Source organism: Halichoerus grypus, chromosome 7 (genome assembly GCF_964656455.1).
Source record: "Halichoerus grypus chromosome 7, mHalGry1.hap1.1, whole genome shotgun sequence".
Lineage (NCBI taxonomy): Eukaryota > Metazoa > Chordata > Mammalia > Carnivora > Phocidae > Halichoerus > Halichoerus grypus.
Genome location: NC_135718.1, coordinates 43,456,990 through 43,481,374, shown reverse-complemented (window position 1 = coordinate 43,481,374; position 24,385 = coordinate 43,456,990). Strand labels below are relative to the sequence as shown.

The 24,385-nt window shown below is 34.9% G+C and overlaps 1 protein-coding gene across 11 annotated transcripts in view; it reads left to right on the top strand.

Annotated features, from left to right (window-relative positions):
• Nucleotides 1–24,385, top strand: part of CCSER2 (coiled-coil serine rich protein 2) — a 191,255-nt gene that overhangs the window by 157,193 nt on the left and 9,677 nt on the right. For 6 of the 11 annotated variants that reach the window (XR_013449713.1, XM_036103961.2, XM_078077490.1 and 3 more), the window contains one exon: nucleotides 3,081–3,170. Coding sequence is in view for 10 of the 11 variants with exons in the window: in XM_036103961.2 (XP_035959854.1) it covers nucleotides 3,081–3,170 (90 nt within the window). In the remaining variant the exon portion in view is untranslated. Of the gene's footprint in view, nucleotides 1–3,080; nucleotides 3,171–19,881; nucleotides 20,015–24,385 lie in introns of all 11 variants that reach the window. The other 5 variants (XM_078077491.1, XM_078077493.1, XM_036103965.2 and 2 more) reach the window with 2 other exon arrangements.

The following is a 24,385-nucleotide window of genomic DNA, read 5'->3' as shown; positions in this document are numbered from 1 at the left end:
TGTGCTTGTCTTGATGAACACAGTAATGTATGTAATTGGTGGATCACTGGGTTATACATCTCAAACTAATCTATCACTGTATGTTAATTACACTGGAATTTAAGGAAAAAGAAGGAAAAAATGTGAAGGATTTTCTAGGTGATTTCAAAGTCCCTTTCTAGTTCTAGCTTTCTATGCCTTTTATCTTTTGTTTTTTTTTTTTTAAATATGCACTCACCCCAACCTGGGTTTGCATGCAGACTTTCAGAAAAGTGACAATATAAAGTGTTGAATTCATATTTTGTGTGAAATGTGCATATATAAAATCAGATTGCAGTGCTCTAAGTATTTAACTGGATCATATAGAAGCTCAGCTATTTAAACCTCATTTAAGATGCTGAGAATGCCCTTTTATTTTCCTCTCAGTATACTAGTTAAGTAATAGTTAATTTAGATACATTTACTCATTGAACCCTCAGAATAATCAGTGAAATTATTAGTGTAGAATTTTCTTTATAGAGCCATAGAAAGTAGAAGTCTGCTTAAGCAGTTAGCACTGTCATATATTTGAAAAACTATGACCAGCTATGAAAAGCTGCATGTATCTGGGTTCAAATCCGGCCCTGAAACTTAATAACCATGTTGTTCTAGGGAAGTTACTTAATTTCTCCTAAGCCTCTTCTGTATGTGGGGGTAATAAAAATAATACCATATAGGATTATGGTAGTTTAATAAGCTATGTGTGCAAACTACCTAATGCTATACCTGGACCATGGGTACATGATAAATATTAACTCTTATTTAATGACTTGCCCCAGATCACCCAGCTAGTAAATCAATGCATATCTTAAGATGTTATAAGTTCCAAGTAAAAGTCCCTAACCAACAGTGACTTAAAAATTAGAACATTTGTAAACTCAAATAGCAAAATTGTATAGATCTCATGGTTACTTAAATGGTCATTTGGGTAATGGTGAAGTTCTAGGTTGGCTTTCTGGAATCTTTTTGTATGTCCTGTGATGGTTACAAGATGTCTTCTATAGTTCTATGTGTCACATACTTCTGTATTAGTCCCCAAATGTAGGAAAAGGACCTGTTTTCTCTAGCATGCCTATTTTTTTTTTAAAGATATTTATTTCAGAAAGAGAGAAAGAGAAAGGTAGGGAGAGGGAGAGGAAGAGACTCTCAAGCAGACTCCACGCCGAGCACGGAGCTGATGCGGGGCTCTATCCCACAACTCTTAAGATCATGACCTGAGCCAAAACCAGAAGTTGGATGCTTAACTGACTGAACCACCCAGGCATCCCTCTAGCATGCCTATTGTTAAAATCAAGAGCACTTTCTCAGAAATTACCCAGACTTTTCACATGTTTTATTGGCTAGGTTTGGATTCTTTGTCCCTTTCTAAGCATGGTGAAATGGGATTAATCTGATTGGTTCAGACTAATCAAAATGTATCATTGGGTCAAAAGGTAGGATACACTTCCCTCAATACGGGACTACATAGAATGTGATCATCCAAACAATCTATTAGCACAAAGAAAAGCATGTGGACAGAGAATGATTTGGGTAGTTGTTTTACATCTATTGAAGTGTCACTAAAAACTAGGTTTTTCAAATTATGAAAAATTCAAACATTTGCCAAATAGTGTTCTTCATATGTTAGCAGATAGATTACAAAAAGGAAAGGAAATTGCTTCTGGAATTGCAGTAGTCAGGGTAGAATACATAATGTGCTTGCATTAAGATAAATATTCTATCTTTTTTTATATACCTTCCATATATATTAAAAGTTACATCCTATTATAGTGAATTCTATGACTCTTTTTTTTAAAGATTTTTTTATTTTATTTTATTTTTGAGAGTGAGAGTGTGAGCAGGGGGAGGGGTGGAGGGAGAGGGGGAGAGAGAATCTGAGGCAGACTCTGTGCCACGCCAGACGCGGGGCTCCATCTCAGGACTCTGAGATCATGACCTGAGCCGAAACCAAGAGTCGGACACTAAACCAACTGAGCCACCCGGGTGCCCCCATGAGACTCTTAATTTGCCTACTTATATAGTGAATTTTGTTTCAGTCACTATCCCATTTCTTAGGAATGGGAAATATTTCACCTGTACTATAAGGAATGGAAAAATGTCTATACTACAGAGATTTTTGTTTTTAATTAGATCTTATTTTATATATGGAAAATGGAATGATCTGATTAAAATTAAGAAAAATGCTGAATTTGGGTAAATTTTTAAAAATAAGACACCTAATTTTAATTTGATGCAGTAGTCAAGAATTTGTTATGTGGGTTTTCCTACAAGAAAGTATGTTTACCTCTGGTGAGGTTGTTTAATAAATAATATGGTATATTCCAACTTCACACTAAGGAGAAATTCTCATTATCAATCTTTTCATTCTTTTTTTAAATTTGATCATTATTTATTTGAGAGACCAGAGTTTCCACAATAGGTACATTGCTTTGTGTTGTATAAATGACTAAATGAGTATGCTTTAAGTGGAATCATATGTAGAGAATTCATTTGTGAACTGAAATGGTCAGATACATCTTGTCAAAAGGCAGTGGTCCTTCAAATTCTTCAGTCCAATAAGGTTAACACCTCATTAAGGAGGCTTAAAAGCACTACACATGTGAATAGACAACCTTATCTGTAGACTGTGGTATTTAATATCCATGGAGTGCCATCAAAAATGAATTTAAGAAACTGGTGTAGTGACTGTAGTACCATGGTAGTTTAGACAAATACATTATATTTTGCAATTGTATTCTTTATAATCTGTATGTTGTATATATATTCTACATTTATATACAATAGTATTGTATGTATTTATGTACATAAGATCATAGATAGTGTGTTTATGGACAACGTAAGAGATTCCCAAGGTTAATTTTTACTATTCAAAATTTTAGCTTTACTGACTGACTCTAGAATCCAGTCTCTAAATAAGATGGGAGACTACTGAATAGACCTGGATGCTTGCCCTTTTTTTGTGATGGTGGTCTTTTACCCCTTAAGAGAGCCTCTAATTATTTTTGTATGTATATGTGTGTTTATAGAATTATACCAGTGTAAAAATTTGTGGTTTTATTCAGGCAACTCGGTGTAACTGTCACCAAAAATCTAAAGAGGAAAAATGCACATATGCTGATAAATATACTCAAACACCCTGGAGAAGAATTCCTGTAAGTAACATATGACCTTAACCTCTTCTCATGTCATTTACTCTTTTGATGTTTGTTCCACTCTTTTTACTCTAATCTAATAATTTTGAATCTGCCATGGCTGTAATTTTTTTTTTTTTAGGTAAGTTGATTTTTCTTGTCTCGTAGGTGTTCATGTACTTTCTAAAGCTTCTCTTGTGTGTCTTATATAAATGAATGTGCATTTAGTAGCTTTTCCATTCTGCACACTATATAGCCCATTTTATTTGAGTGTTTAGTCTCCTCTCATTGCATGTATTTATGAGAGTAGTTTTCCCCATGCCCTAAAAGAAATAGAAATCCAAAAAAGCAGTCTTCCCTCTTTAGCAGCATGACTCTTTGGAAATATGTGATGTAGCTTATTCTTTTGTTGTTGTTGAAATTTTTCAAATATATTCTATTATAATTACTCAAATGTTGAGGCTGTTAAGAAGTATAAATGCATTAAGATATAGATAGTAAAGGTTATGTTTTAGGCATGGTTAGGGAATAGTTTCTTCTAAACAGTAGGAAGTAACCATGTTTCTTGTTTTTCAAAACATATTTAGGCTAACATACACTGAGGTCTGAAACTAAATTCAGGATGTGCCTGAGCCAGAGAATCATCACATGGCCATCCAGTCATCATAATCCTGTTGTTGGGTGCCAACTAATAGACATTTTTTGTTAAGAGAATGCCTAGTAAGCCACCTTTGACTCTTCTTTTGCCTTATTTTAGCAGTGGAATCCTAGTAACAGAAATGAACAGGGAACTATAATGGTTAATATAATCAACAATCCAATATTTAAAACTTAGGTACAGGCTTTAAAGTTTATAAAATACTTTTTTTCATTTTCATCTAGTAAGTAATTATTTTTTGTGTGCTCTACATAAGGTACAATGCTAATAATTAATTTATTCAACAAAAGTTTGTGAGCTTCTCCCATCTCAGTTATTAGACTCTTGAAGTAGAAGTAAGAATTGGGAAAGAAAATATACAGACCAGTAAGGATTCTTTCCTCCATTAGCAAGTGTTTATTAAAGGAACTGGTGATGTGATACAATTAAAGTGTAGTGAGTTCTGTTAGGTTCAGAGGATTGGGAAAGTCTAGTTGGAAGAATCAAGGAGCTTGGTGAAAAAGGTGAAGGTTGTGGTTGAATTCTAGAAAGTAAAAGATGCTGGTAGACAGAGATGATATATTTCTTTAAAGGATGTGGAAACTTACCTATTTGAAGGAAATTGCAAAATAAGACTATGCCTCTTGCTTATAGATGGGGGTTTAGGCTTTCCCTGTTTCTCCAGAAGTTTGTGCTTTCAGACACTAAGAAGACTGGTGATTTCTTTAAGTGTGAGAAGTTCCATTTTCCCATCCTCATGGGAGTTTTTATACCATCTCTGGGTTCCTTGATCTTTCTGTTCTGAAAACTGGCTGTTAATCAGACAAAAGTAAATGGTACAAAACAACCCCAAGACATTCCTCAGTTAGTTTTACTATAATTTTGGGTGAAATGAAGGTCAGTTTTCTAGCCTAGCACTGCTAACAAACCCAGACTTTAGGCTTCTTGTCATCTACTACTATAGGAATCACCTGGCTTAGCACTTTTGTTTTACAGTTATCTAAGTTAACAAAAGGTAGGGAGATTAAATGGCATATTAAAGTTTCCATAATTAATCAGTGGCTGAGATAGTACTCTAACTTCAGGCCACTGACCACTAGTTCAAGGTTCCTTTCCCCAAAGGCACACTGAGGAGCCTTGAAGGATTGAGAGAGGTTTGGCAGTTTGAAATGGGAGAAATATCCCTTACAAAAGGAACAATACAAGTAAAGGTGATGAGGTAGGAAGATACATTTAGGCAATAGTAAGTGTATGATTTTGGCTGCACACAGTTGTATGTTTAGGGAAATAGTTGAAGTTGGTGTAAAGTCCATTTGAAAATAGGATTTAAAATTTTATCCAGGAATTATTGGAAAAGTAGTTTTACTGAGTTGTATTTAGTTAAAGAGGTAGTTACATATATTTATTTACTTAGTTAAATGATAATTATTAGCTATTAACATTAAATATTGAGTTTATTCTCTGATTTTTATGTTTTTTGGACTTAGCATTCATTTGAAATAAAATTACTTTATTTTAGAAACCATTTACTATAATAAAGATTTTCTTTTCTCTTCTAAAAAGTTATACTTTACTCTACATGTTCGTTTTTTAGCAGGAACCCAGTATCTTTAAACAAAATGTTGATGATGGGGAGGTGCAGTGGGATCCTTCTTTGGCCAGAGTGAGTTTGTTAGGTAGCAATTTGGGGAATCAAAATGTGTTATGTTTCAAAATCCCCAGGTTGAGTGTAGGTAACATTTTTTGATCTGGCTAATAAGACTTTGGGAAGATTAAAAGTTATAGTCTGAGTCCTTGTTCTTTACCATTCCCTGAATATCTTGGGAAATTTAAATGCCCTTCTTGACACTCTTAGTTGAGGATCTGAAGTAGAATCTACTTCAGAGGTTTGTGAGGCATATGTAAGCATGTCCTCGGAACATTTCCTGGCATCCGAGAAAGAAATCTGGTTGTAGTAGAAGGCAGAGAAGGATGGTGGAGAAGAGAGAGATACCGTCCATAATACTTGTTGGCAGCCACTTAGGATATGGAAAGAAACATGAAAAAAAAAATAGACATTTTTTGAAGAAATGAAGGAAGATAAAGGAGATGGATTTCAAATTTAGGGAGGGAAAGAAAGAGGGAAGAGAGATAAGAATGAGCTATAGGAGAAGATGCTACTTTCAGAGGAGAGTGGATAAGTCTGCTTCCGGTGAAATATTCTCATCTGAGGGACAGAATACCAATAAAGTGGTGAAATGGGTAACATGGAAAAGAACAACAACAATGTGGGAAGGTATCTAATCATTCACGCAAAAACAGTTGAAGTAAGCTAGGAATAATAGGAAGATGGTGATTATGTGAGAAAAGATGGTGATTATGTGAGAAGATTCATTTAAAATGTATAAACTTATAAAAGTTTATTTTTAAAGATAGTATGACATTATTGATTTGTGTACAAGCATGTTCTTATAAATAGCATTATCTTGGACTGAAGTAAATATTTTTAACATATTTCCAATATTGTTTCAAAGCATTTAACATCAGTGTTTGAAGATTTGCACATTAAGTAAATTCTAAATTTTCACAATATATACATTTTACAGAGCCTTTGTTTAAATATCTTAAATGAACTAGAGAAGCCAAAATATCAAAAAAGAAAACATTTCTAGACTCAAACCATCAACACTCTTATTATTTATCCCTTTGAATCTCAAAGAAGGGATTGTAAGATGGACCCAAAGGATCTACCTGGCCTGTCACATAATGGCCCACCTGTATTACTATTAAAATTGAGTGTAGAAATAAATGCTGTTGTATCAGTATCAGTGGGAAAGTTGCCTACCAGTTGAAATTCAGAATATACACAATTAGATCTGTTACTAGTTTTCTCTCATATTCTAAGAACTCACTTTATTATATGGCAAAGAGGTGAGAAAAGATGATTTTATATGCATTTTAAAATGTTCTCTTAGAATTACTTTCTAGTAGTGAATCAAAGATTTAATCCATTTTATGGTCTATTTAATAGATATGTATATAACTTACATAAATTCAACAATTAGAATATGGTCAGCATTATCAGCAATTCTTTGTGCTTAGAATTAGGTTCTCATGTCTGAGATTTACCGGATTATGCATATAGTTCAAAATATCATAGTCATGTATGTTCCTATCATAACTATTTATAAAATAGAAAAGATAAAATCAGAAAACTTTATCACAGACATATAACAGAATTCATGTCAACTGTTCATAATTTCCAAAGGAGGAGTTTGCCTACTTCCTAGCAGCATGCTATTATGTACTATTAAAGAACTCTGCTCCCTCCCTTTTTTTGCTTGCCTGGGAGATAAGATAAAATATTAAATGAAAGGAACATCACAACCTAAAGATTTGTCTTAAGAGGACTCTCTCCTAAGTCCTTTTTCTTTTATTCTGTACATCTTCCTGATTTGGGAGTGGGCAGCATTATTAATTTTTATGTGAGATTTATGTCCTGATTTTATACTTTGGTATTTCATTTTATCCCAATTGGAGAGATGTTATATTACTACTCATATATATTTCAGAGGGAATTGATTTATTTCTTTGTGGAGGTCTTTGTTTATATTCACTATTGTTTATATATAGCATATGCCACTAGAAGTATTTTTTAAGTGAAATATACATATACTTTGGTGTTTAAACAAATAATTATAATGTGAGCATGTAATTATTTTTAAGTTATTGATGTCTAGTCATTTTTATTGAATATGGCCTATGTTTCAATGAGCTACATGCTGACAGGAGCCATCTGTGTGGCTGAGACATCATGCTAGCTGCACGTATTTATGACAATACAACAAGAATCCTATTATGTGTATCTTTACACTGATTTTTAAACAATTGTACTGTAACTTTCGTGGATACATCTGAAACCACTAACTGAAAAATAGAATTGTTCTTCAAGGCTAAGAACAAATTAAATATGACTATTTTAGCAATTGATTGACTTATCTGGTCATAAATTTTAAGGGTATCTAAATCGGCGCCCTCTAATACCAAATGCCAGAACTATAGAAAGCATTTTTAGAACTTTGTTTAAAGTATCCATTGAAGAAGCAAAGTTTATCTACACTGTAGTTAGAAAACAGAGGATCGCACCAAAGTTTTCTACTACTGGGATCCATTTCATTTGTGTAATACATAGTTTAATTTACTGACTTGTACACCAAGGGTATAGGCAGGACATAGAGAGATTTTACTCGTAGAAATTTAATGATAGCAATCACTAAGAAATGGATAATCCTGTTAGCTTTCAAGAAGCAACTTGATCAAATCAGTCTTCCAGGAGAAGTTAGGTGGAGATGTAGATTCAGAGTGTGGAGGGGACTTGAGTGTATGGAAGGCAGAAATCTTTAATGATAGAGCTTCATCTACTAGGAAACCTCAGTGTTGTAGGGCCAAATGCCACAGACCCTTTGAGAGCAAGTAAGACCATTCCAGGAAGCTTCCTAAACTCTCCCAGAAGAGGGAGAAATAGGCAAACTTAATCATGAATCAGGAAGAGTTTTATCTCTTCGGTGTTAAGATAAAAATCCCTCACACTCTGACTTCAGGTGAAAACTCTCATCTGTTCTCACTTTTGTGTTTAGAAAAAGCAGCTGTTTGAAGGAAGAGCTACAAGTGTTCTGGAGGAATTGGCTCACAGTTCCTTGTCTTATCCCACACAGAGCTCACACAGTGTTTTATGTGAAGACTTGGTAGGCTTTATCTTGAGAGAAATGAAGTTACCTCTAAAACCCTGAGTTCAGACACTTATGTTTTTCATGTTTTCTTTTTCCTTTATTTTTTTTATGTCCCACCAATTTCAAGTATAATTAAAATATTATGCATATTGTTAAACTATATGTCAGATATCCCAGGTATGTTTTTCTACAACTAGATTTTATTTTTCCCCTTGGATGGAATATATTCATATGCATACCTACTTCTCTTTGTTTGTAAAACAAAGTGTTTTAGAAAAACCACCGTGGTTTCTCTAGCGGAAAGCATCTCATATCTACCATTTCATCTTAAAAGTCATCAGAAGCTTTAAAGTAGACTCAGATGAGCAAAAGGTACTTTCTTGGCTAGAGCTTAGAGAACTTCATGAGTTCATGGCATCAACTAAGAGAGAATTATGCACTCTCTGCCCTCTAGATTAGTGCTCCAGTAGAAATATAACGTGAGCTGCATATGTAATTAAATGCCCTAGTATCCAAATTAAACAGAAACACATACTGCAATGAGCACTAGGTGTTATACGCAAATAATGAATCATGGAACACTACATCAAAAACTAATGAAGTACTATATGGTGACTAACATAACGTAATAATAAAAAAAAGAAACACACAGAATTAATTTTAATAAAATATTTTATTAACCCAGTAGTACCATTCAAAAATGGAATCAATCTAAAGAAGATAATGAGATATTTTACATTCTGAGTTTTGGCTTTTGTTTGTACTAAGTCTTTGACATTTGGGGGTATTTTACAGTTATACAGCATTCCATTTCAGACTATCCATAATTCAGCTGTGTGGTCGTCATTGGGTTAGGCTTTAAACCTGAACTAAGTAGCAGGAATTAATGACCCCCCCCCACAAAAAAAAGGTACATTCCTTCAGCTTTTAAACCATAGTTTCATTCATTCATTCATTCATTCAGTGAACCTTGACTACTTTATTCTATATTTCAATCCCAGTGTGCTAAGGGTTTTGGATACTAAAAAGACATTGCCTGATTCTTAGTTTATGATCCTCATGAGCAGACAGCAAAGGGTAAATCTGAGATGATAGGAGGGTGAGGCTCTGTTTCTAGACCAGAGGAAGGTGGGCATGTGTTCCAGACTTGGGGACTAGACCTTCTGGCTTTCAAATCCATCTTAAAACTGCCATCACTTAATGGTAACTTCAGTTCAGGAGTGTAGCGTGTTCAGCACTCACTGATGGAACAGATCCGTGCATCTGGGAATTTGCATTGCTTCTGCTCTCTTTTTGCTGAAGATCAGGTCTCCCACCCTTTCCTTACATCTTATAAATCCTAAGTCTTCTAAGTTTCTAAGTTAAGTTCTTCTCCACAAGTTCTCTTTTATTTTAGAAACACTCCCAATGGATAGGGAATCATGGGGAGGCAATACCTGCTCTTAGAGCTGCTGCTTAGTGTTGTTCAGATGTCTAGTATTTCTGAACTGGCCTGATCTCAGGGTTTGGTCATGTATTTTACAGCTATTTCAGTTGTTTACTATTGAAAGGAGTAAATAATCTTTCTTCTTTTCATACTCAGGGAAATTACCTTTAGTTTATAGAGATGAGAATGTCCTTAGACATGTTTTCCATCTCTCCCCAAGAAAATATGACCCTACCAATATAATCAGCATTTTAAATAATCTTCCTCTGTATTATTCTAATGTGCATTATGGTTTTATTCCTCTATTTTTTATTTTTATTTTAAATACTTAAGATTCATAAAAAGTTATAAAAATAGTACAGAAAGATCCTTTGTATGGTTCACCCAATATCCCACAATGATTACATTTTATATAAGTATAGTACAATTTCAAAACCAGGAAATTGACAGTAGTATATATGTAGTTCTATGCCGTTTTATTATTATGTAGATTCCGGCAACAACACCGTATTTAAGATGCAGAATTATTGCACCACTACAAAGTTCTGCCTTGTGTGCTGCCTTTTTTTTTTTTTTTTTTTTTAAGATTTTATTTATTTATTTGTCAGAGAGAGAGAGAGCAAGGACAAGCAGGAGGAGGGGAAGAGGGAGAAGCAGGCTACCTGCTGAGCAAGGAGCCCAATGTGGGACTCGATCCCAGGACCCTTGGACCCTGACCTGAGCCGAAGGCAGAACTTCACCAACTAAGCCACCCAGGCACCCCTGTGTGCTGCCTTTTAATAGTCACAATCATTCCCTTCTTCCTCTACCATTTCTAATGGCAACCACTAATCTGGTTTTCCACACCTATAATTCAGTCATTTCAAGAATGTTATGTAAGTGGGGTGCCTGAGTGGCTCAGTCGTTAAGCGTCTGCCTTCGGCTCAGGTCATGATCCCAAGGTCCTGGGATCAAGCCCCGCATCAGGCTCCCTGCTCAGCGGGAAGCCTGCTTCTCCCTTTCACACTCCCCCTGCTTGTGTTCCCTCTCTCGCTGTGTCTCTCTCTGTCAAATAAATAAAATCTTAAAAAAAAAAAAAAAAAGAATGTTATGTAAGTGATATTATATAGTGTGTGAGCTTTTGAGATTACTTTTTTCACTCAGAATAATACCTTGGAAATTCATCCAAGAAGTTGTGTCTATCAATAATTTGTTCCTTTTTTTTGCCAAGTAGTATTCCATTGATATGGGTGATCCATAGTTTAACCACTTCATCTGTTGAGAGACATTTTGATCACTTCTAGTTTTTAGCTATTACAAATAAAGCTGCTGTGAGTATTTGTGTAGAGGATCTTGTGTAGATGTACATTTTTCATTTCTCTGGGATAAATGCCCAGTAGTGTGATTTCTGGGTCATATGACAATTCTCTGTTTAGTACTCAAAAAAATTCTCAAACTATTTATCACAACTGCCAGAACAGATTCTCATAAACATTGTATGAGTGATAGTTTCTCTGCATCTTCATCAGCATTTAGTAGTGTTATTACTTTTTAATTTTAAGCCATTCTGGTAAGTGTGTATTGATATATCAGTGTAGTTTTAATTTCTATTTCCCTAATGGCTAATAGTGTTAACGTCTTTTTGTGTGCTTATTTGCCATCTTCCTTGAAATATATCTTCATGTCTTCCTATTTTCTAACTTGATTTTTAATTTTTTTACTGTTGAATTTAGAGTTCTTTATGTACTCCCCGAGTCCTTGCATAAGAGTAAAGTATGTGGTTTGCGAGTATTTTCTCCTGATAGTTTGTCTTTTCATCTTCTTCACAGAGTCATTCAAGAGTAAAAGATTTTAATTTTGAAGTCCAATCTATCAATATTTTTTTCTTTTATGGATTGTGCTTTTTACGTTATGTCTAAACTCTTTACCAAGGCCAAGACACTGAAAATTTTGTTTTCTTCTGAGATGTTTATAGTTTTACATTCTACGTTTAAATCTGTGATCCACAGGGTGCCTGGGTGGCCCAGTCAGTTAAGCGTCTGCCTTCGGCTCAGGTCATGATCCCAGGGTCCTGGGATCCAGCCCCTCATTGGTCTCCCTGCTCAGTGGGGAGCCTGCTTCTCCCTCTCCCTCTACTACTCCCCCTGCTTGTTCCCTCTCTCTCTCTCTGTCAAATAAATAAATAAATTTTTTTTTTAAGATTTTATTTATTTATTTGACAGAGGGAGACACAGCGAGAGCAGGAACACAAGCAGGGGGAGTGAGAGAGGGGGAAGCAGGCTCCCTGCGGGAGCAGGAAGCCCGATGTGGGGCTCGATCCCAGGACCCTGGGATCATGACCTGAGCCGAAGGCAGACGCTTAACGACTGAGCCACCCAGGCGCCCCATAAATAACATTTTTAACATAAATAAATCTGTGATCCATTTTGAGTTAATTTTTATGTAGGATATGAGGTTTGGGTCAAGGTTCATTATTTTCCTACAATTACCCAGTTGCTTTGCACCATTTAAAAAAAATATTATCCTTTCTCTATTGAATTACTTTTGTGTTTTTGTCAAAAGTCAGTTGACTATATATACTTGTATGGATCTACTTCTGGGTTTTCTATTCCACTGATCTATGTGTCTACCCCTCCACCAATACTGCACTGTCTTGATTGCTATAACTATAAAAAGTCTTAAGTTGAGTGATTCCTCCTACTTTTTCTTTTTCATAATTGTTTATATATTCTAATTTATTTGCTTTTCTGCATAATTTTAGAATTAGCTTGTGTTTATCTAAAAAAAGAATCTTGCCAGGATTTTGACAGAAAATGTGTCATACCTAAATATCATTTTGGAGTTAACATCTTTAGTATGTTGAATATTCCAATCCATGAATAACGTATATCTCTCCATTAATTTAAATCATTTTTTAAATTTCTTTAATCAACATTTTCTCGTTTTCTGAATACGAGTTCTACATATGCTTTCTTAGATTTATTAAGTATTTCATCATATTGAGTGGGATTATAAATGGTATTGTCTTTTAAATTTCAGTTTCATGTGTTTATTGCTGGTATTTAGAAATACAAATGACTTTTTTTTTTTTTTAAGATTTTATTTATTTATTTGACAGAGAGATAGCGAGAGCAGGAACACAAGCAAGGGGAGTGGGAGAGGGAGAAGCAGGCTTCCCGCCGAGCAGGGAGCCCGATGCGGGGCTCAATCCCAGGACCCTGGGATCATGACCTGAGCTGAAGGCAGATGCCTAACGACTGAGCCACCCAGGCGCCCCTAGAAATACAAATGACTTTTGTATATGGATCTTGTATCCTATGAATTTATTAAGCTCACTTTCTGGTTCTGGGTTTTTCCTGTAGATCTAGATTTTCTATGTGGATTGTCATGTCATCTGCCAATAGGAACAGTTTTCTCAATTTTTTGATCTATATGTCTTTTATTTCCTTTTCTTACATTATGCCACTGGCTAGGACCTTTCAATAGTATGTTGAATAAGAATGATGAAAGTGAACATTCTTGCCATGTTCCTGATCTATAGGGGAAAGCATTCAGTCTTTCACCATTAAATAAATGTTAGCTATAGATATTTGAAAGATGGTTTTTATCAAGTTGAGAAGTTTCCTTTCTATTCCTAGTTTGCAGAGAATTTTCATCATGAATGTGTGTTGGATTTTGTTCAGTCCTTTCTCTATACTAATATATGAACATGTCATTTTTTTTCACTTTAGCCTGTTGATTGCATTGATCATTTTTGGAATCAGTCTTGTTGACCTAAACCCTCCTTGATCATGGTGTATAATTCTTTTATGTATTTCTGAATTCTAATCAATAATACTTTGATAAAGCTTGTTTATGTTTATATTCATGAGGAGTAATAGTCTGTTGCTTTCTGGGTTTTTTTGTTTTGTACTATCTTTGTCAGTTTTCTATTAGGGTAATTCTAGCCTCATAAATGAGTGGGGAAGTATTCTTTCCTCTAAATCTGTTTTCTGGAAGAGATTATGTAGAATTGGTGTTAATTCTTTAAACATTGGTAGAATTCTCCAGGGACCATCTAGGTCTGAAGATTTCTTTTTTGGGGAGTGTTTTAATTGTTATAGACCTATTCACATGATCTCTTTCATCTCAGATGAGTTTTCATAGTTTGTGGTTTTGAGGAATTTGTCCATTTCTTCTCATTTGCCAAATTTATGACTGTAAAGTTGTTTATAGTATTCCCTTTTAATGGTTGGGGGATCTGTATTGTGACCCTGTTTCATTCACGATTTTGGTAATTTGAATCATGTCTCTGATCTTCTTTATCATTTGTAGTGGTTTGTCAATTTTATCAAACTTTTCAAAGAACCAACTTTTTGTTTCCTTGATTACCTCTGTTTTTCTGTGTTCAGTTTCTGTAGTTTCTGCTCTTTATTGTATTCTTTTTTCTACTTACTTCTGGTTTATTTTGGTATTTTTTCCCAGGTTTCTTAAGGTGGCAGTTCAGCTTATTGATTTGAGGTTTTTTTTCTCTTTTCTGTTACTGCTATAGCTGTGTTCTACAATTTTCAATATGTATTTCTTTTGTATTCAGTGTGTGTGTGCATGTGTGTGTGTGTGTTTAATTTCCCTTGAAACTTCTTTGATCCATGAAATTATGTTGTTTAGTATCCAAGGGTTTGGAAGTTTTTCTATCATTTTTCTGTTACTGATTTCTTTTTTTTTTTTTTTTAAGATTTTATTTATTTGACAGGGAGAGACAGTGAGAGAGGGAACACAAGCAAGGGGAGTGTGAGAGGGAGAAGCAGGCTTCCTGCCGAGCCAGGACCCGATGCAGGGCTTGATCCCATGACCCTGGGATCATGACCTGAGTTGAAGGCAGATGCTTAATGACTGAGTCACCCAGGCGCCCCTTGGTTACTGATTTCTAATTTGATTCCGTAGTGGTCAGAAAACACATTCTGTGCAATTTTTATTCTTTTAGTTTGCTGTGGCCTACACTGTGGTCTGTTTTGATAAGTGTTCTATGGACTCTTGAAAAGAATGTTTATTTGGCTTTTGCTGGTTGGAGTAGTCTATATATGTTGAATAGATCCTGATTGTTGATGGTATCCTTGAGTCCTTCTGTATCACTGCTGATTTTATTGTCTAGTTGTTTTATCAATTAAGAGAGGAGTGTTAGACTTTCCAACTGTAATTATGGATTTGTCTGTTCTCCTTTCAGTTCTATCAGTTTTTGTTTCATGTGTTGCACAGTCCTATAGTTTGGTGCATACACATTTAAAATCACTATGTCTTTTTGGTAGATTGACCCTTTTATCATTTTATAAGGTCACTTTTTATACCTGGTAATTTGCTCTGAATCCTCCTTTATTTGATATTAATATAGCAACTCTTAACTATCTTTTGATTTTTTTGCATGGTATAACTTTTTCCTGTTTTACTTTATTTTTTTTTCTTCTTTCACATCTTTAATATTCAACAATTATGTCTCTCCTTAATATCCTTTGGCGTTAAATTTAATTGACCCTGGTTGTGTCAATTAGAAGCACTTGTATTATTTATGGATTTTTTATGAATTGTCTTTATCAGGTCTGTAGAGCTTTAGGCCACTTGCTTATTCATCACCTTGTTCATCAAATCCCCGTCTTAAAATATGGGGATTTCTGAAATAGTTTTTAATACAATAAAACATCCACTCTTACTACTGTATCCTGATGTAGGTGGCAAACATTTTCTGTAAAGGACCAGATAGTAAATATTTTAGGCTTTATAGGTAACATACTGTCTCTGTCACCTCTTCTTCTTCTTAGCAACCTTTTATTTTTTTTTATTATGTTATGTTAATCACCATACATTACATCATTAGTTTTTGATGTAGTGTTCCATGATTCCATGATGTAGTGTTCCATGAAACAAGTGTTCATTGTTTGTGCATAACACCCAGTGCCCCATGCAGAACATGCCCTCTTTAATACCCATCACCAGGCTAACCCATCCCCCCACCCCCCCTCCACTCTAGAACTGTATTGTTATATATAAAGTGAATTTCTTGTGTCCTGCATATGATTGGGTCATGATTCTTTATCCACTCTGCCAGTCTGTCTAATTGGTGTCTATACACCTTTATATTTCATGTAATTACTGATATGTTAAGTCTGCCATTTTATTTTTTGTTTTGTTTCCTCTCATTTGTTTCTGGTTTCCTTTTCTTGCCTTTCTATATGTTACTTAGACCTCTTAGACTTCCATTTTGGTTTATACATAAGTGTTTTGAGTGTATCTGTTTGTATGGGACTGTTATGGTTGTTGTAAGTATTATACCCTTTAAGTCCCTTTCTCTCCCCCATTTATAATATAAGTGTCTTAAATATTTCCTATACATATATTAAGAATGACATAAGACAATATTAGAGCCAGGGAAGGGTGGAAGCCTAGGCTCCATCGTTGGTCTTTTCTGTTGGGAATAGGGCTGGGGCTGCAGTTTTTCTTGTGGCATTTAGCATGTCCTTGTGTACAGGTTTTGTGAACTGCTAGGCTACCTCTTTCCTGGTTCTTTGGCATGGTTCAGGATTTTCTTGACACTATTTCTGTTTTTGTTTTTGTCTGTGTCCAGTGGCGTTTCTGTGTGCTGGCTTCTCCATCACCTAGTCTAGGATACGTTAGGCAAAAAGATACCTCAGGAATTTTCTACTATGTCCTCAGATTTCAAGGTCCCTAGCTGATCTATCTTCTTAGCTCCACCTTTCAGAGTTTTATGTTTGTTTTATATATAATGTCAAGAGTTTTGGCCTCTACTTTGCAGAAGGAGAAGGGGAAGTGTTTGATTAAATTTTAATCAAAGTATATTTCTGCTCTGTGAAAGTCACTTACTGAAGCTATAGTTGACACCAAGAAAAGTGAGAAAGCTGTTATTCTCAGGGTGGTTATATTTCATAGAAGAATAAGAGCAACATTCAAATCAACATAATGAAAAGCAGAAGAAAAATTCCCTGAGACAAGCGCCCACCAAACGATGTAGATATTTATAAACAAGAATGATCATAATCAGTTCAGGTAGGATCCAGAGAAGCTTTGAGAGGCTGGATAGGAATTAGGTAGATGGGGATGGAGAAGTGGAAGGAGACATTTGAAGTGAAGTAAATAAAATGAGTAATATTCTTTGCCTTTCTAGACATAAACTGAAATGACAGCTGTTCAACTGGTAATAAATGGGTGCCCCTTGGCAGGAGCAGGCAAAGCTATTTATGTATTTATTTCACAAGGTTGTCTCTCTTTCCCTCTCATGCTCAAGCCCATCCCAGAGATCATGGTTTGTTGATCTTGGGTGAGGGAAGATGGGTTTCATTGTTTTTGTTTCTAAAATTCTTAGGTGCTTGCAATGTGTAGCCAGACCTGATGTTATAGCTTTATCTCTAGTTAAATACATTAACTTCATTTGTTTTTTAATAACTTCATTTAATTCAGTTTAAATCCATAAACAGTTATTTAGAGTCTGCTGTGTGTTAGGGACTGTTAGGCAAAGAAGGTAGGACATTTAACATCCTTTAAAACTCCTGCCAGGTTCTCGGTATTGTGACAGATAGTTTCACTTAAATTATTTCAGAGAACTAATGAATTATCATGAGACACCATTTAATACAAAGTTGGTTGTTTTAAATGCCATATAAATAGTTATAAAATTAAAGGATAGGGGTGCCTGGGTGGCTCGGTCGTTAAGTGTCTGCCTTCGGCTCAGGTCATGATCCCAGGGTCCTGGGATCGAGCCCCGCGTCGGGCTCCCTGCTCAGTGGGAAGCCTGCTTCTCCCTCTCCCACTCCCCCTGTTTGTGTTCCCTCTCTTGCTGTCTCTCTCTGTGTCAAAAAATAAATTAAAGATCTTTTAAAAAAAAATTAAAGGATAACAATGATTGGAGTGGGGATAAGGACAGATATGTGAGTCACTGAATTCTAAGAACTGAAAGGGAGAATCTCCTTAGAGATGAACCATTCTGTCTTAGTCTGTTTGGGCAGCTATAATAGACCACCACAGACTTATAAACAATAGAAATCTTTTTCCCACAGTTTTGGAGGTTGGGAGGTCCAAGAGTAAAGACACCGGCAGATTCAGTGTCTGGCAAGGGCCTGCCATAGACAACTGTCTTCTCCTTGTGTCCTCTTGTGGTGGATGGGGCAAGAGAGCTTTCTGGGGTTTCTTTTATAAGGGCACAAATCCCATTCATGAAGGCTCCACCCTCATGACCTACTCACCTCCCAAAGTCCCCACCTCCAAATACCATCACACTGGGGGAATAGGTCTCAACATATGAAATTTGGGGGGAACACAAATAATTCATTCTCTAGCACATTCTAATCCTGCAAATGAGGAAACTGAGGCTCAGAGAAGATCAGTGACTTTTTTAAGGTTATAGGACTTACGGAAGATCCAAAGAAAAACACAATTCTCCTGGCTCCTAGTCAGTACTATTTTCACAAACCTCCAGAGAGAATTTATTTCTTTGAAAAGGAATCTCTGCTGGTTTAGCTTATATACAAAATCCCCATCTGAAAGTGTCTTTACCCAGTACAGTGGATGGAACCTTGGCCCTGGTGAAACTCATAGGAAAAGTGCAAGCCCCTTCTTGGTTGAGGATTTGTTTTGTGTAAAGCTTTTGAACCAAAACATATCTGAAACAGCAAAATAGAATTGTATCAGGCACTCTCTTTGGAGAACACTTGGGATTATCACCCTATTAAATATTTTCTAAGCTACTTTCACAAACACCTGTGGCTAAATTAGTGGAGAAAAGATAATAATTTCAAAAGATAGGATCTTTACTTACTAGGATATTCTAAAAGTCATTAATTCCACATGGTTTCTGGGAGCTGTTTTTCCCCTTCATTAACATAGAAAGTGGATCATTCTGTTTTTGTTTTATAGTGAGCAGTGTAGATACAATTCCTCTTAAATTTAAATTAAGTATCTGATTATACTGAACTGAGCCAAGAAATATTGATACAGAAGTGGAAAAAAAAATTTATTTGGACCAGTGTGTTTGTGAAATCTGTAAACACCAATAAAAACCACATTAGTAATTTTCTAATTATGTCTATGTCAGATTAATTTGTCTGTAAATTATGCATACTTTTGCAAATTGAACTGGGTATGATGATTATTTTATTTACAGCTCATTTTCCTTGATGATTTTGTTAGTGTTTTAATAGTTTTATTTGTGGCTATATTTCAGTCGATGAGGGTGCTAGGAACAGACCTGAGACCCAGTCTGGTTCTATTTGTGAGACATTGCACGAATCTTTTTCTCGATAACCCAGTTTTATCTGGAAAGTGAGGAAATTGAAGTAAATGCCATTGCAGATGTATTCCAATTTTGATAACCTGTTATTAAGTAAATCTAAGAAACCATAAGTTACTCATATTAAAAAGCGTGCATGTTTAACCTGTGGCCTGTATGTCACATTCTTGACAGTACTCACTCTCAGAACATCCTGAGTCTTTTTAATGCTGTGTTGGTTCTGCTATCTTCAGCCAATGTTCTTTATTTTACCTGCTAATCCTCTGAAAACCTATGATTTAAAAAGAAATAAAAATTTTTTATATGATAGTTTTTTTGTTGCCTGATTTATAATTGATGCAATTTCTGTGTTTAACACTTAAAAGTCTATCTCCCTTTTTAAATGCTTTCACATTTTTAAAAGACTGGAATCTGCTATTTAAAAAAGAGCTATATGATGATAAATGTAATGTATATGAGAAAATATATATTTCATTTCTTATGTATTAACTATATTAGGGGAAAATAATTTTTTTCTTAAAATATTTGGTAATACCTAGGTTTGGATTATGATGTATTTTTAATCATTTGAGCTACCTATATTAAAAAAATGAAATCTGTCTTCTTATTAACACTATTGTTGTTATTTTTTTTTAAAGTATGACTTTGGTTTCTCTATTTTTCGGTTCCCTTTTTTATTATACCTCCCTACCCCATCTCTCTCTGCACAGGGTGGGTATTCTGCTCCCTCCTTCTCTCCTTGGCAGGGCTCCTTCCAGGGGATCCCACGGACTGTTCCGCCGCACCGCAGACAGAGTGAGTCTGTGTCTCTCACTCCTATCCTGCTCTGGCTTCCCGTTCATGGTATTTCCCTTCTGCATGACCTGTCCCTCCCCCAGCACCCCATCTCCTGTCCAGAGTGACCTGCAGGCATGTGCTAAACCAGCACTCCCTGGGCTCTCTTCTCTTAATTAACCCTTCCTTTGACTGCATGTGAATAGACTTCTACTTAGAGCCTTAGGAGAACTGTCTGAAATTAATCTCATTTTAATGCTGTTTAAACCTATTGCCAGTGACCCTAGATCTACTGACATGCATCTGCCTTTAATGTATTTTCTCTTTTTGTGACCTTGAGATCTATGAATAACAAAATTTTTTTATCTAGTTACGTCAAAAATGTACACACCATTTGCAGCGATATGGACAGATGCATACTGTTTGAGGGAGCAGGCTTACTAGACCATTGCACATTTCTTTAAATATTTCCTAATCAAGAAGCTTCGATTGCATTTCACTGTCATCTAAAAGCAGTCTTTTTATCTTTTTAATTTAATCATTTCAAGGGTTTAACAACTAATATGTTTTTGTAATTCATCAGCTGCTTTACAGTACAGAAAAAAATGGCTTTTGAATATGCATGGTTTACTAACATTTCTAATGATTTAGTAATTGTTTGACTTAAAAAATTTTTTGTTTACATTGAATCTGCTTTCCAAAACAGTGTTTATTATTTTATATTATGTGCTTAAATACACCTGGTAAGTTGGTTATATTTTATCTTTTTTGAAAAGTCACCCAAAAAAGCTAATATTAATGGAAAAGAGATATTAATATTGTCAATCAGTCACTTTTATGCCTCCTGCATGGATTTACCCTGATTTTTGATTCAGATCAATTTTTTTATAAATTATCTTTATCCATGTGAAGTATCAAAGGTCCCAAAGTTTTAAGCAGTTAAAATTAAGAAATGTGATTTATTCAAATAAAAATTCATTTTTTGAATTAGGCAAAGTTATGAGGTATTAGTATGAATTTGAGACAAGGTTTGAGGTTTATTTTTTGGCTGTTATGCCTCTGTTTCCCTTTTGTGTTTTTTGTTTCAAAGAAAATAGATTAATAGAAAGTTTGTATAGGCTTTTATGTCAGATTATTTAGTAGCAAGTTAATTTGTTTAGTGGAAGCAATGAGAAGAGGGATTCTTCCTCCTCCTCTTCTTCCTTTCCCATCCCCTACCACCTCTGTACGCCTCCTTTTTACTTCTCTTGTCTTCAATTACTTCCCATTCCTTTCTCCTGTATTAAGTATTCCTAGCACATAAAAAATTACCTTAAGATGCTAGTGAACTAATCTGACTTTCAAAGGGCAGCTATAACATGATAATATATTTTTAGGCTTATAGCTAGTAAATTGCATGGTTTGACAGATTTCCCTCAGATTAACATCCCTGCCTTGAATTTACTGTAACTCCCTTTTAGTTCCTGTCCTCTTTCCCTACCATTCTTCTCCCTCATTCTCCTTCCCTTCAGCTAGCTATAATGTGGAATTGAAGTTTAAGGTTAATTATTCCATATTGCAAACAAAGATTTATGTTTATTTTTAAAACATGTTTCTCAGAAACACTCATTTCACTGGTTTCTTATTTGTATAGCTTTAGAATTTTCTTGTCTCTCCCTTGAGTCATTGGCCCTCCATTTTTAAATGTTTCTTCCTTCTTTCCTCTTGGGTTAGAGCTGCCTTTTTCATTTCCCAACTATGAAGAAGCACTGTCCTGCAACACTATCAAGATCTGTCTTTCTGGCTTTTGTAGATCAAACCTTCCTTATCCTCATCTTCACATTAGTAAGGAGAAAGTTTTGGTTCTGTAGAGTTTGGATGTGTTAGCCACCTATCAGAAAGTAATACATATTGGAGTCTTTTCTTGAGTAAGTTCTCACAGCTTACGTAGCTAAGAGAACTGGCCCTGGAATTTGATCATTGAGACTTGTAGGACCCTGGTTGTGGAAAGTGATAATTAGATGACTTGTTCATGGCTTTTTGATACCTCTTACTGAGTGGGGAAAGTTCCTTTAGAGGAAAAATATATTCTAAACTACACTATTTTGGATTTACCCTGAGAACAGCTAAAGCAGTTTACTAATAAAATTATTATTATTTTAATTTTTAAAGAATATTTTGAATTTCTCCAAAATATAGAATTTTTATAGAATATAAAATATAGAATTATATGTATTATATATAAATTATCTAAAATACAGAATTTTAATTTTTTTAAAGAATATTTTGAATTTTTCTAAAATATAGAAAAGGGGCGCCTGGGTGGCTCAGTCGGTTTAGCGTCTGCCTTCGGCTCGGGTCATGATCCCAGGGTCCTGGGATCGAGTCCCACATCCGGCTCCCTGCTCAGTGGGGAGTCTGCTTCTTCCTCTCCCTCTGGCCCTCCCCCTGCTCGTGTGCGCGCGTGCGTGCACTTTCTCTCTCTCTCAAATAAATAAATACAGTCTTTTAAAAATATATAGAGAAGAAAGGTATGGAGTCTCCAATGGTTTTCATAGGGTTTTGGAATAGATCTCCCCCTACCTACACTAAACTTATATTTAGTGAAATAATATTTGTCTCCATGTTTAGTTAGTATGTGATTCCTAGGGCTGAGTTTTGGAGAAGTTAATTCTGTAAGTGATAGTAGATAGTTGAGAGAGTTCTCCTTTATTATAATCTGTTTCATTAATAAGTTCTTTTTGAGGCCCTCTTGAACATCAACATAAGTGAACTCACTTTTCTTCTAAATGCAAAAGTCAAGCAGGCTTTAGTAAGGGTAGTCTGGTTTTGTTTTTGTTTTTAATTTATAGGAATAGTAGACCTTCCAGCATAATGAGAGCCTGTTCTGGTTATGTAGAGAGTGAAATAATTAACATTTACAGGGAATGTTTAGCTCTGGTCACTCAGGAAAGCTGCATTGGCCAAGGATGTTCTTGCTGAATTTAAGAATAACTCTAGAAAAATGGAGAAAAAAGGAAAATCCTGGTCTTTATATATTTTTCTCTGACTTCCATTTCTTTTCTTGAATATGTTACTAGTCTCAACTTGATAATGCTTGTCTTCCAATTTCAAATTAAATTTTTCTCTAGGTTAGTAGAAAATATCTACCTTTGGACGTAGAAGAGGTCTTCTTCTTGTCCTGACTTCAGCTTTTGTCCAAATTGACTTAACTAACATTAGTTTAGTCTTTTTGATATCCAACTGTATAAAATTAGGAATGATAAATAACCTACCTCGTAGTAGGAAAATTTAATAAAAATAATTGCTTTTGGCAAGTAAAAAGCCCTAATGGTAATCTGAAGTAGCACTTCTTGCCAGAGCATATACTTTTAGGAATACTTGACTTTTCAAAAAGTATGTTTTGAAGTAATAGTTTTATTTTGAAGTAATTTCTTGTCATGCCTAAAAAGACTATTAAATTTGTTCTTTAACACCTTGATTGGAAGAATTTAGAAATCTTACCAACCTTTACCTTTAATGTGCACTACGGTGAGACAAAAAATGTTTTTAAATAACAAAAATAACATAAGTGCATCTACCTATGTCTTAATAGCTCAGCAGTTTCTTGATGTAGCATTAGTATTGCCTGATTTCTAAATTTATATTATAATAACCATTCCACCCAGAATTACATTAAGAATGATGATTACATTGTCTTATATCCTCCTCCTTCTCTTATAACCCTCAGAGGATATTTTACAAACATTTTTGACAAATGACACTTAAAATTCACTTTACATCACAACCCAGTATGTATTTACTAAACGAAACTATGTACTTAACAGCCCAGCACACATGTGAGTGTATTTAATATTCAGATAAAAGTTGAATGAAATAGTACTTTCTCTTAGAATATATAATACTCTCATATTTTCTTCTTAATTTTTTGTTTTGCTTTTTTTCACATAGTATCATTATATGAACATTTTTGATATAGTACATATTTCTTGAAAGCATCATTTTAATGGGTACATGATAATACATTATTATGTGGCTGTACTATAATTAATCTTTTCCTATTGTTGGGCATTGATGTTGTTTACATTTTTCCCTATTAAATAGAGATACGCTTGCAATGACGTTTATCCTTGTGTATAGATCAGTATCACCATCTCTCTTAGGTAGATTACTAGAAGGATGTTGCTTAATCAAAGGGTGTGTGCACTTTCTAAAAACACTTGATGTGTATTGTTGAAATGCCAAACATGTTCATAAGGTATACGTTAATGTGGCTCAATCTGATTGGCTCCACCATGTGACTGTAATCAATTTTATATATAAGGGTAGCATTAGCTTCAGTGCTTTAATGAGAAATTAGCTCTGGGAGTGACTTTTCATAAAAATAAAATATTTTCAGTGAAATGGAAACTAGGGTAACTCAGTAAAAACTGAACAAATAATACAGAATATGACACTCTG